This window comes from Acyrthosiphon pisum, chromosome A2 (assembly GCF_005508785.2).
Source record: "Acyrthosiphon pisum isolate AL4f chromosome A2, pea_aphid_22Mar2018_4r6ur, whole genome shotgun sequence".
Classification (NCBI taxonomy): domain Eukaryota; kingdom Metazoa; phylum Arthropoda; class Insecta; order Hemiptera; family Aphididae; genus Acyrthosiphon; species Acyrthosiphon pisum.
In genome coordinates this window covers 80,964,692-80,977,634 of record NC_042495.1, presented here as the reverse complement: position 1 = coordinate 80,977,634, position 12,943 = coordinate 80,964,692, and the positions used below count along the sequence as shown (strand labels likewise).

The window sequence follows — 12,943 nt, the reverse complement described above, 5'->3', positions numbered from 1 at the left end:
AATCAAAACAAAACAAATACGTTAAACACGTCTTTCCGTTTATTGACGTGCCTTTCTACGAATATTATTCTAATGGCCGAGATCGTGGACCCGTTTCCCTTTGATATACGTTCCGGTCCATATTTAATTGTCGATGCCGCACGGCAGTGTGGTGTGCGCGAGTGGAGGGAAAGAAGTGGAAAAAAAAAGGTTCGACACGCTTACGCAAACGACATGTACCACGGCCGGTATTAGAGGTCCCGGGGACAGGTAGGTACTATATAATAATAATAATAATAATGGTCTCTCTGCGTGCGTAGGTCAGGTACACACCCATCGTCGCATCTACCTGCGGAGGAGAGAGACCAAGACCAAAGTGGCTACAGTCGCGTCTGGTCCCTTGCAAGTGTCACACACGGGTCGTCGACAGAACACGTTCTACCGTACGAAATTCGCGCGTATTTGTCCACGGTTAGCCGACGCATTGTATCCCGGCCATGTGTCGTCTGTACGCGATCGTTGCCGTAGCGGTGCTCGCCGTGCCGTACTGCTGCCGAGCGGCGGAGGGCGTGAGCGACACTCTGATGAAGATGTTCCGCATCGAGACGATGGAAAACCGCACTGCCGACGTCCAGGTACCCAGCTACATGTACGAGTTGTACGAAGACACGGGAAATAGGCGATACGACGTGATAAGGAGTATCACGCCGACGACGGGTAACGATAATTAACATCTTACTATAATATATTATTGTATTTATAAAAATTATCATAGACTAGATATATACTATATTATAATATATTATGTATATTGTATACAAAAATAGTATTATATACGGTCTTTTTGGTGTCCTGTTTGAGAATAGTTTTAAATCAAGTTTACAATAATTATAGTATGTAGAATAAAATAGATATAGTTTAACGCAATAATGGTCAAAATGCATTGGTAGGATCGGTAGTTTAATCAATTGCATTATCGTATAATAATATGTTTTGTATCGTTCAAGTAACATTTTATACATGAAGAGGAGACGATACAGATATATTGTCTCTGTCTTACGAGTGATATTGAACAAACCAAATTTATGTTCTGCAGAAATCACGTTTAGCTTCTTTAGTTTAAATTACAATGTTTAGTATATTATACCAACTGTCTTTGTATAAAAGTTGTATTTATTATCTAAAAAATCGATTTATTTATCAATTTATGTAATTTATTTTAGATTATGAGCTTCTTTTTTATCTTAGACTTCTAATGTAGGTAAATAGGTATATTTAGGTTTGTAGGTAAGAATTTTAACTGTTTGCTATTACATACTTATAAACACTATAACAAATGGTATTTACTTTCAACAAAATTTAACAAAACCAATGATATTTTTACAGCAGTGGCTTATTTTTAATATTGTAAAAAATAGTAATGGATAAACGTATAGTTCCCATTGATTAATAATGTTAATTATTAGTTACCTACCTATATCATATATTATATTATTACGCGTATAGTCAGGTGACAGGGGAATGAACAGTTTTTTCAGAAATTCCGTGGACATTTAAAAATTATTTCAATATTTTGTGATTCTATTACGCTAAATATAACCTTGTATTAAAAAATTAATTTGTACGAAGTTTGCTGCAAAAGTCTAAATTGTTATATACACTTACGGAATCAGAATGGCATACTTATGACGGATCCTAGTTAAGCCTCCCTTATATAGCTATATAACAAATCATTAGCTCCACACCCAAAAACAAAATCCTGGCTACGCCAATACGCCACTGCATTTAATCAATTGTATTAAATATATTGAAAAGATTACAGAAAATCGAATACAACGTTATTTTATTATACCTCTGTTTTTTCTTCAAACACTTTTGAGCAGTTATATTGTTAAACACTTTGTTTTAACATAACTTTTTATATTTTGACCATCTGTTACAGAACTGAATAATAAGCTTAATTATTAAAATAAATAATTACCTACATAATATAGTGATGGGGTTTCCCAATTAAGGCTTTCGAAGTGAAAAAAGTGCCATTTTCTTATCATAATATATATTACTTAAGTAGGTATATAAAATACCATGTTGCATAAAATCAATAATACATTTAAAAAGAAACTAGAATAATAAGTAGGTATTTATTTTATTGATATTTTTATGTTTCTGGTATATTTTATTTTCAATATTTATATGGTATTAATGTTATATAAATAGGTACCTGTAACATATGTTTTGCTTCGACATGAAATATTTGTTATACCTATTACTTACCGTATAACTAATAATAAGATTTATAACATTAATACATATATTATTTTTTTGTTAAGTTATTATTCATTTAAAAATGACCAACGTTATTAAAAATCTTGTTTATGGTACAATAACGCGTTAGATATTTTTTATTAAGGATAATATTCGGTTGGAAGCGTATTATAAGTATTTTAGTATATTGTCACCTCTAATTATAAGTTAAAAGATATAATTTTTAAGTATTTAAAAAATTACCTCAACTAACATTAAAATTATGAGGGTGTAAAAAATATTTTATTTATTTTAACAACGGCCTAAATTTGTATGCGTTAAATCGCATAAGTATATTGTAGTATTAAGTATATCTACAAATGTAGTAATATTTGTTTTAAATTAGTTTGGTAATAACTATTACAATTATTAGTAAATAATAAATACTTACATTTATGTTTGTGATAACTATAATATTATGTTACTATATTATATACGCAAACAATATCCGATTATTACTTAATATTCTTAGTATAATATATATATCTTAATATTTAAATCAATAATATGCAATTTAAAGAGAATTGTTGGTTTTAGTATTACAACAAAGTACAATAGGGTTATTTGTAGCTAAATAAATTGTGAACTATTGGCTAATACACCTAATACCATATAAAATATATTAACATTTATAGGTATTTTATGTCTATACGAACAGCATAGTATACAATTCTTTACGTTTACCTTTCTTGTGTAGGCGCCAAAAAAAAAAACCCAGTGGCGTCAAACCAGGTGACCTAAAAATGTCTTTAAAATACTTTAACAAAAGTATTGTGTTGCGTATTAGTGTAATACTTTAAAGTAGTATTTTGTTGATCTTTTGTTATTTATTTCCATGGGGTATATTTTATTACCTACATTGATTTACTTTATTTTGATTTATAGCACTTAAATGAAGTATATTACCTACCTACCATCCAAATTCAAACATCATTCAAAATAAACAAATAAAAGTACGACGTAAAGTTCTTTTGGTAATATTGTTTTTACGCATCGAATAAAACAATTTATAACTATTGTTTGTTTAATTGGTTTCGATGTACTTATTCAAAATATTTCTAAACTCATAAAATATCGTATAACTATTGTGTTGACTATTGAGTGTGCTCGAGTTGGCCAGTGACTCATTTCTATAAATTACTTTTCGACTTCATTGGATCTAATTGTCAAGTCAGGTCGGTATGTGAAAATAAAAGTTCATTTAAGCCCTGGTTGGTTGGTCGCAGAAATCCAATTATTATCAAAGTTCGGTGTAAAGAGTTGACTCGAATAACAACTGAAAACTTTCCACTGGATTGATTGTTTTTAGAACTTCGTATAACTTAATTACAAACCCGTAGTGCCTATATCCATTATAAGATTATTAAAAATGAAACTCATGCCAAAATTTCAATTTTGAATGATTGGTAATGGAGTTTATACTTGTCTTAGTAGTTGTGAATAAATAGTTTACATAATATATTTAAATTATAATTTTGACTATAGATTTTATAAAATAAATGTATATTATGTTCAATTTAACTGTATATAATATACTTTTGTAGTTATATTTAATGAAATTTTGATAGTAACAGTAGATCAGTATACTTACTTCTATGTTTGATTTCTTCCTGTACAGTATAACATATAATGTACATATTATTATTATTATTGTGTTTGAATTTCTATAGTAATTTGGAATTTCGTTCATGCCAGAATGTAGTACGGGTGTGTCGACGACACTTCATACAAGCATTAGAAAAAGACATAAATTCTGGTATTCGGGGTGTATATACATACAAAGCGTATGGGGAAAAAAGGGTCGTTTTCGGAGTTTCAAATTTGGCGCCTTGCCTACTCTACTTCCGTTTAATTTGCGTAGCGACGCCGTCTGGATAACGTTTAGGAACATCGTCGTTATGGAAACACACGAAAAAAATAAAAATAATAATAATATTACTACACTCCATAAGTATATTTTGTCATCTTGTTGTCTGCAGACCGTGGGCTTTCTGTGTGTATGAAAAACCGATTGTAATTGTTTTTACGATTTTAGTCTTATGGAATATTTGGCCGGTTTGGGAGACAATTTTCGTTTAATATCGTATGCAGTATACTATAAAATATATGTGTAAGGAGCGAACAAAGTGGAAAAAAATGTTCTATGTGTGTCTGTGCATGGGTGGGTGTGTGTGTAAAAGAAGAAGACAAAATGTAACCCAGCGGTGGGCCGTAGGAAATGGTCGTGGCGCCAGGGACAAAAGACTTTTGTCCGAGGTAAGATACACATAAATGCAGGTGCTCGTTGTCGTCGTCGTCGTCGCGTCCTTAGGGTCAATGCGAGTGTCTAATCTAATGGCTTGTCAATTGGTTCGTCGCCGCCACTGCCGCCGTCGCCGTCGCCGTCGAGACCGCCGCTGCCACTGCCCGTCCCATACTTAGGCAGACGTGTCTCTCTGGGGCGACACACGTTTTTAATCCTTTGTAACTCCTCTTCCCACCCACACCCCTTCTACAACCCCCCATCCCCCAAACCACACACAAACACACACACATACACACACATACATACTTACAGACGATTATTATTAAGGTACATGGGAATACACGAGGAATTCGGGATTACATTAGATATATTATATTTTAAAAACTGGATTTCTGTTGAGATTCTGCCTTGTCAGTCTGGCCCCGACAAATCGGATTTAAGGGGTCGTTATCTGCGACTTCCACGATACAAGAAAAAGATAAACGGATTATCGACGTTTTAAAGTATGTGGGTATGCAGTACAGGTAGGGTACCTACATGCGTTTATTATAAATATGACTATGGAGGTCGGTGGTATGACACGCGGAAGGAGGTAACGACAGCACTGACAGATTCGCGTGTTCGCAATAATGATATTAAACACCCTAGTTTGTAAAACGTGATTATGGGTTGTCGAAAAATACAACGTTTGATCAAAATCAATCCAAAGAAGATGTTATTATAATAGACCCACACTTGGAAAATACTTAAATAATATTAGAACACTACAAGTTACAACAATGGTATCAATATTCTATATTATATGTTAACTTCATAATAAATACGGTTTAATCAATTCTATCAATATGTTTTATTCCACGTAATTGTCACCACAATGTGTTGATAATTTGAGTTTTCATTATTTTTACAATAATATAATACAATAATAATTTTTTTAATTTTCTGTTCAGCCAACTATTTGAACATACATTTAAGTACACAGAACAACATGACATTATCTATTAGATACCTGTAACCATTTTATTTCATATTTTAAAAGTATGTTGACAAATCTGTAAATAATAAACAATACCTAGTACAGATCTGGAGCCTTAGCCCGCCTTGTCTTTATTTGATACCTGTGAACACATTTTAATGTATCTTTTTAACAAATTTTTTATCATTTAATAATTGTTTTTATTACAATTAATGTAGCCCGCGAGATTTAAAAAAAAACATAGATGGTCTGCAGCCTAAAAAGGTTCAAGATCCCTAGTATAGATAAAATATATTGAAATAAAAAATGTACAGTTAATGAAATATATAAACGATGTAGCAGGTACCTCGTAGTATATATATTATGTATATAGTATTAAAAGACGTCCTACATTACCTACTGCAAATAGTAATTATATTATATTTCTATATAAAGAATAAAGATTAACTGTAATATTGTTAATGGAAACAAATAAATAGTATTACTATTTACGACCAGGGAAATTAAAAAATAAAATAATTGTTAAAGAACTTAATACCTACCCGAATGGTTATATACCATAAATAATCCAACTACCTTGACATTTAATCACCAGTAATTCCAATATAACAATTATTTGGTTTTACAATGCTAATGTGGTAATTTATAAACAATTTAATAGTGTATATAAATTCGATTATAAATATACTATAATGTTACAATTACACTAATGGAGACCATGTCGCTTGATTAAAATCTTAACAAAAGATAAATGGCATTTATTTTAAAACATTTTTTTAAAACTTCCTGCTAAGTGCCTAGGTAGTTTTGTTTCATGATGGTAATATGCGTGTATTTTATTTTGTTTCAGAATCACATGGCGCGTTCAGTCAGTTTGTTTATGACCTGAGTACACTTGACCCCTCTGAAATCGTCCAAAAAGCAGTCCTTCAGCTTGAACCTAACACAAATCATCAATTTAGCAAGGCCATAAATGTATCATTTTTCGCTTTGCCTAAACAAACCATATCGAAAACGTATTTAGGGTCGGGAACAATACATGGCACTTTAGATTTGGTCAACGTTTTGGGTCCAAAGCCATTAAATGGCTTCGACCAACTAGTCGTCCAGATGGAAGGTACGGCAAAATTGTCTATTGGACTAGTGTTGTATTCGATAACCACTGGTGATGGATATGCAAAAGGCAACGAATTGGCAAACTTGCTGTTTGAAACTACAATTAAAAGACGCAAGAGGTCAGTGGCTGATAATGAAATCGACGTTAAACGAAATCATTTCACGAGTGGGCCAAAACGAAAGAAGAAGAAGCAAAAAGTGTCACGAGTCAATAAACTACAGGTAATGAAATATTTACACTTAAATAAAAATATAAACAATAAGTTATTTTTCTGATTCTTATCTTTAGTTATTTTAATAAACTAAGTCAATACTATATAATGGCATCGGCAACAGGCTCCTTAAGGGGCCTGCGCGCGACCTGTTTTTTTGCTCAAAAATATGCGTTACTGGAAAAACTCTCACGCCTCGTAGATTGGTCCGATTTCCGTAATTTTTTTTTTGTTAAATAGAGGAAGACTTATTGCAGGGCGCATTGGACTTGGATTTTCAAAATTATTTTTCGAAATCTTATATTACGAGTTTTAATTTAGTCAATTTTTACAACTTTTTAGTTTTTGTATTATTATTTGTTTTTAGCAACGCAATCAAAAACCAAAGTCCAATGCGCCCTGTAAAAAATATTCTTCTATCTAACAAAAAAAATGTACGGAAATCGGACCAATCTATGAGGTATGAGAGTTTTTCCTGTAAAGTGTGTTTTGGTCGATATAATACACCCTATCAACCCCCCCCCCCCTAAATAGGTATTGGGTAGTAGATTAGTGGAAAAGTCTTATAATTGAGGTGGCAAATAAAATATAAAATTTAATTTTCAAATTTTATAGAATTGCGGAAAATTTGAAAAGTCGTGACCAGACTAAAAATGTAATATTTTTCTAATACAACATATCATTACATTATTTAAATAAGTATAATATTTTTGATTTTGTTAAAGCTTTATAGTAATTGTTAAAGTTTCGAATTGGTCCATGTGAATAAGACATCTATATTATAGGTACAAGTGTAACTATATTTTGTCTTAAGTTTTAGAAATAGTTGTTGTTCAGTGTTTTATTTTGATTTTTTATACTTCAAAGTATACTATCTATATTTTGATTTTAATATATTATATTATGTTCCATTATGAATAATATTTTAAAGCACTTTTAGCTAAATAGAATTAAAAATATAGGTACTACTTAGTGTTAGGAAAAGATAACCAAAAAATCATCTGGATAAAATAACAGATAATTCATTCAAAATTTATCTAGATAAGATAAAATATAACATAATTTTTTTTTATCTAGATAAAGATAAAAATACACATACATTTATCTAGATAAAAAAATAGATAATTTGTTTTTAAATTATGTTATAAATAATGTAATTTATTAGTAATTAGTAATTAGGAAATATTTTTAATTAATAAATCCTTGATGTCATTTCTCAACTAAAATAATATAAAATTTTAATTTTTAATACAACTTGAATAAAAATAAAATAACAAAATAAAACTGACAATATTTCAGTAAACATTTCTTTTTTTAACTATAATAATAAGTATTGGAATTTGGAATCACTACTCGGTTCTCGTAAATTATTGACTATTTTAGTATTTAAAAATATTCTTATTATTATATTATTTATAATGATAAATTACCACAGATAACCATTATATTTATCTAGATGAGATAATTAGATAATTAATTTTTTTTTATGTAGCTAATATAGATAAAGAAATAATTTTATCTAGATAATTCCCAACACTGTTTATGCAATAGTGCATAATACTCCTTAAAATAAAAAATAGTAATAATAGAAAGTCGATTCATTAATAAATTGTAATTGAGCGAATAGGTAAAAATTCCATCCTACAATATTTAATCAGTTTTAGTAAGTAATTAAAGAAGGTATAATATGCATAAACAAAACACACTGCAGTTGCTCAAGCATAGTATAAAACCTATTAAAAAGCGATTAAAAACCTAATGAAAAAAATAATTATAAAGTATAAAAAGTTGATGAATTTTTTAAACAATTTTTGTGGTATATTTTGGAATTTAGATAATTATTTGAGTACTTTTTTAACGTAAAAAAAAATATCAATTTGAAATCATAATGCTTTGAAATAATTCGTGTGAAAATATTTTCAATATATTTTATAATACGTATTGAACAATTTAGATTTTAATGTAATAAAATATAAAATTATTTGTAGATGCAACTACTCGTAGATAGTAGTTAATTAAATTCAAGTTTTGTCATTTTGGCAGAATACAGTCGCCGTTCCAGAGTATTTATTTAGGCTATATTATATAATAATACGAACATGTAGTATATAAAACACAGTAGAACTAATGTATCATGACAAATATTTCTTTACATTGCAAATAAATAATCATTCGACGGACGATTAAAACAACTGTTCATTGAAATGAACACTTTTTAGTTTTTATTTAAATAACTAAATTATAAATAGTATAAACAATAAATAAATAAAAATGGGGTAAGTAGGTAACCGCTTTGCTGTTCTACGGTAGGTGAAAAATGTACTTCGTCATTGAGTAAGTCACTGTAATATATGTGTTAAATTTGAATTCAATGATAAGTCGATTCTGAGCAAAGATGGTCTTAATATTTTGCGATATATATATATTTATATTAAATTAATTTTGAAAATACTTAAAATTATTACAACTTAAAATAGGATTTTATATATACTATTAATAGGACGGGAAGTATCCATATGTTCAGATTATCTTCGTGATATCTCTCTAACGTATAGCTATAACGTATCAATTTTGTGTTTAGAAGAATTAATTTTGTCGACAGCATCGCAGCTTTTAATGATTTTTATTATTTAAGTAAATTATTCTGTGTAAAGTAAAACAATTTTAAAATTCCTATAGGTAACTAATTTTAAATTATAAATATACATTTAAGAACCTCGATTTTTCATAGATAATGGATTTAATTAAATCAATAAATAAACTAATGATAATACAATCAATATCCATAATATTTATGACAATAATTTTTATTTGATTTATTATTAGATAACAGACATAATCTATAATATGTATAGGAAACATAATTTAAAATATATGAGGAGCGGACTGGGTGCCCCCCTGAAATACCTAACGTAGTCAAACAACAGTGCACACGTCGAGTTACGAGTTCAAACTTTTTTGCTGGTTTAAATAATAATTAATATTATGTTCTTAGTTTTACGCCGTTAATAATATCGATAATACGTATGTGCTATCGGTCCACTATTTTTCGATATATTTAATATTATATTAAATTAACAACGACAAATAAAACGTTATTCAAACCTCTAATCATCGATATATATACGGAGTGATCCATTTTACATAAGACAATCTTTGTCTTAGAAAACTAAATTTTTTTTTAGTATTTTGTTTGCATAATTTTAATTCGTCACAAAACAACATTTTGGAAAAATATTACAATTTTTAAGGCTTAAAAATTTAAATAAAATATATTATATATATATTTTTTTAATTTGCCATATGTACATTAGTTGTGTTGTTACTTATTTAATAATATTATAATATATGACGTGTGTCTTGCAGGCCGTGGACACGGGTGACACGATCACGTTTACCGGCGCGGACCAGTGCCGGATGGAGAAGCTGGTGCTTAACTTCGCAGACATCGGCTGGGAAGACTGGGTGATCTACCCGAAGGGTTTCGAGACCAACTACTGCGCGGGTGGTTGCCTGTTCCCGCTGGGCAAGGGGTCCAAGCCCACCAACCACGCGACCGTGCAGAGCTTGGCCAGGTCGTTCGGCCGGTTGTGGGACGTGCCTGAGCCTTCGTGCGTGCCGGACACGCTCGCCCCGCTCACGCTGCTCTACATGGACCGATCCAACCACGTGCTGCTCAAGAGCTACCCCGACATGAGGGTGGTCACGTGCTCGTGCAAGTGATGAGGTTCCTTACCGCGACCACGGTTGTGACGTCATGATGTAATTTATTTATTGTTTTGCCGGGCGTGTCCTAATGATCTGGGGACACACATTCAAATATAGCTCCAAAATGCGATCGTGCCTGCAGATACTCCTGATACACCGTGTACCTATCATTATTGATTATTGGCGTTATTGTCAGAGGCTGTGATTACTTTCCGACTTGATTTTTGTAATTTCGAAAAAAAGTATATTTACTATACCTAATATTATGTAGTCTGAAGTGTTTGTTTACATCATACATCAACATTTAGAAACTAAAAAAAAAAATGTTAATTATACAATATAGTAAATTACACGATTTCCTCGTAACAATGTAGTATTATAAAATATACTTCAAGCCGTATAAAAATAATTCATGCTTTCATCGTACTCACAAGATCGATCTGGAATATTATAAGCGCAGACATCGTTGAATGGATCACTCCATTCCTAAATTACTTATACATATACTATATTGTATTTTATAAATAATGATTACACGTTCGTATTATTATTAAAATATTTCGCTTCGTGAACAATACATTGAAATATTATAATAATATTATTACAGGCAGTGACAAAAGGAAAAATTCAGTGTTACCAAACCATGTGGTGTTTTGTATAGCTTTGGTTAGTGCATATTATAGGTATATCATTGTCCTTGCGCAATATTTATAAACCGTTATTATATTAATGCTATTTATTGAAAAATTGTAATATTGAAATATACTATTATTATTATATTGTTATCGTCCGTGGACCACGATAACAGATAAGTGCTCAATAATATTAATTATTATGATAATAATAATATAATATAAACATTCCATGACGTCACATACATAAATAATAAATAAATCATAATATACTATATTATATTCATACGTCCGATAGTTGGTCCAAATCGCTTCTTTCGACAACGGTTGCGATAGTTTTATTTATTTTTTTAAAAAAATTTCTTACGCACTCGAGTGTGTGATATTATTCAGACTTGAATAAATGCGTGTTATACAGTTGGATGGTAATTAAAATTATTATCCACCTCGACGAAATGTGCTTACCATTATAATATTATTACTTTGTTTTTAAATTGTTTATTTTGAATTAGATATTATGAATGTGACGACGCAAATGTTTGGTGACGGTAGGTAGGTACGTGAAGATTATAATATTATCATACAGAAATTTTATCTGATGTATCTACCTATTAACTATTATAATTTTAATACAATGTTATATTATGTTACATCATTATCTTATGTTTAAAATTATTGATACTATTTTTAAGCAACTCATTTTCATTTGAATATTTTAAGATATTTATGTAATTAACAAAAATTGAATAATAAATGTGTAAATACCAAACAAAAACAAAACCTACTTTTAAAACTTTAAACTTATACCTATTTATCTGTAGAGTGTACTCCTTATTTTAATTAGATTACTAATATTTGTACTAACATCATATAATAATGATTGTAAATTTATAAATATGTATTTTATACGTAAGTACGATCGTTCTATCAAAATATACATAAGTAAATTAAATTGTATAGGTCACTCAATATTATTTTAATTTGTCAATATCCATTTGTGCAGGATTTTGATTTTTGACATACACACTATACAAAATAATTCAAAAAGCATGCCCACCCTAATTTTTTTCATTTGATAATGAATTTATTCAATTTCTGATTTTTTTAATTTTCAATTGTACATAAAAATCATATTATTTTTGGTCCTGTTTCAATACAAATTTTGTTTTTCAAAAAAAGAACCTCCCCCCACCCTTTCTACTGTAAATTATTTATTAGATAATTTTTTGAAATTGTTGTTGTGAGAACTTAATTTAAAATTCGAGCAGTAGTTTTTCAGTTAATAAAATGCTTATTCTAAGGTTAATAGTTCTTAAAAATGATTTTACAAAAATATAAAATATATGTAACATCAGAGCTAGTACCTATTTATTATAAATCGTCTGATTCTTGCAAATCTCATTAACGGTAAAAATGCAATTGTTGGTAAATGGTGTATTAAATAATTGAAAAGTTTCTCTAGGATTTTGTTTATTTTTTTCCAATGAAACAAAATAATAATACTATTTTTTTACTGTTTTATATCACATAAACCTATCACACTAACCAGTCATATTAAAGTAATTCTTACTTCTTACAATAAAACAATAAAATAATAATGAATATCGAAGAAGTTAAAAAAAATACATGTTTTTATAGAGATTTTGACGTTTAGTGAATCTACAGTTATAGATAGTATTATAGAGCTCAAATTTATACACTAGAATAGATAGCGCTTTAAAAAAAATATTGAAATTTTGCCGTTAATGAGTTTTGGCAGTAAGCTGACGAA

General features: G+C 29.5%; 1 protein-coding gene across 1 annotated transcript; it reads left to right on the top strand.

The window, feature by feature from the left end:
- The first annotated feature begins 223 nt into the window (after positions 1–223).
- Positions 224–11,941, top strand: LOC100163030 (bone morphogenetic protein 4). Its single transcript, XM_001944732.5, has 3 exons — positions 224–696; positions 6,355–6,842; positions 10,199–11,941. The coding sequence occupies exons 1-3, from the start codon at positions 477–479 to the stop codon at positions 10,553–10,555; spliced, it is 1,065 nt and encodes a 354-aa protein (XP_001944767.1). The 5' UTR covers positions 224–476; the 3' UTR covers positions 10,556–11,941.
- Positions 11,942–12,943: the final 1,002 nt, after the last annotated feature.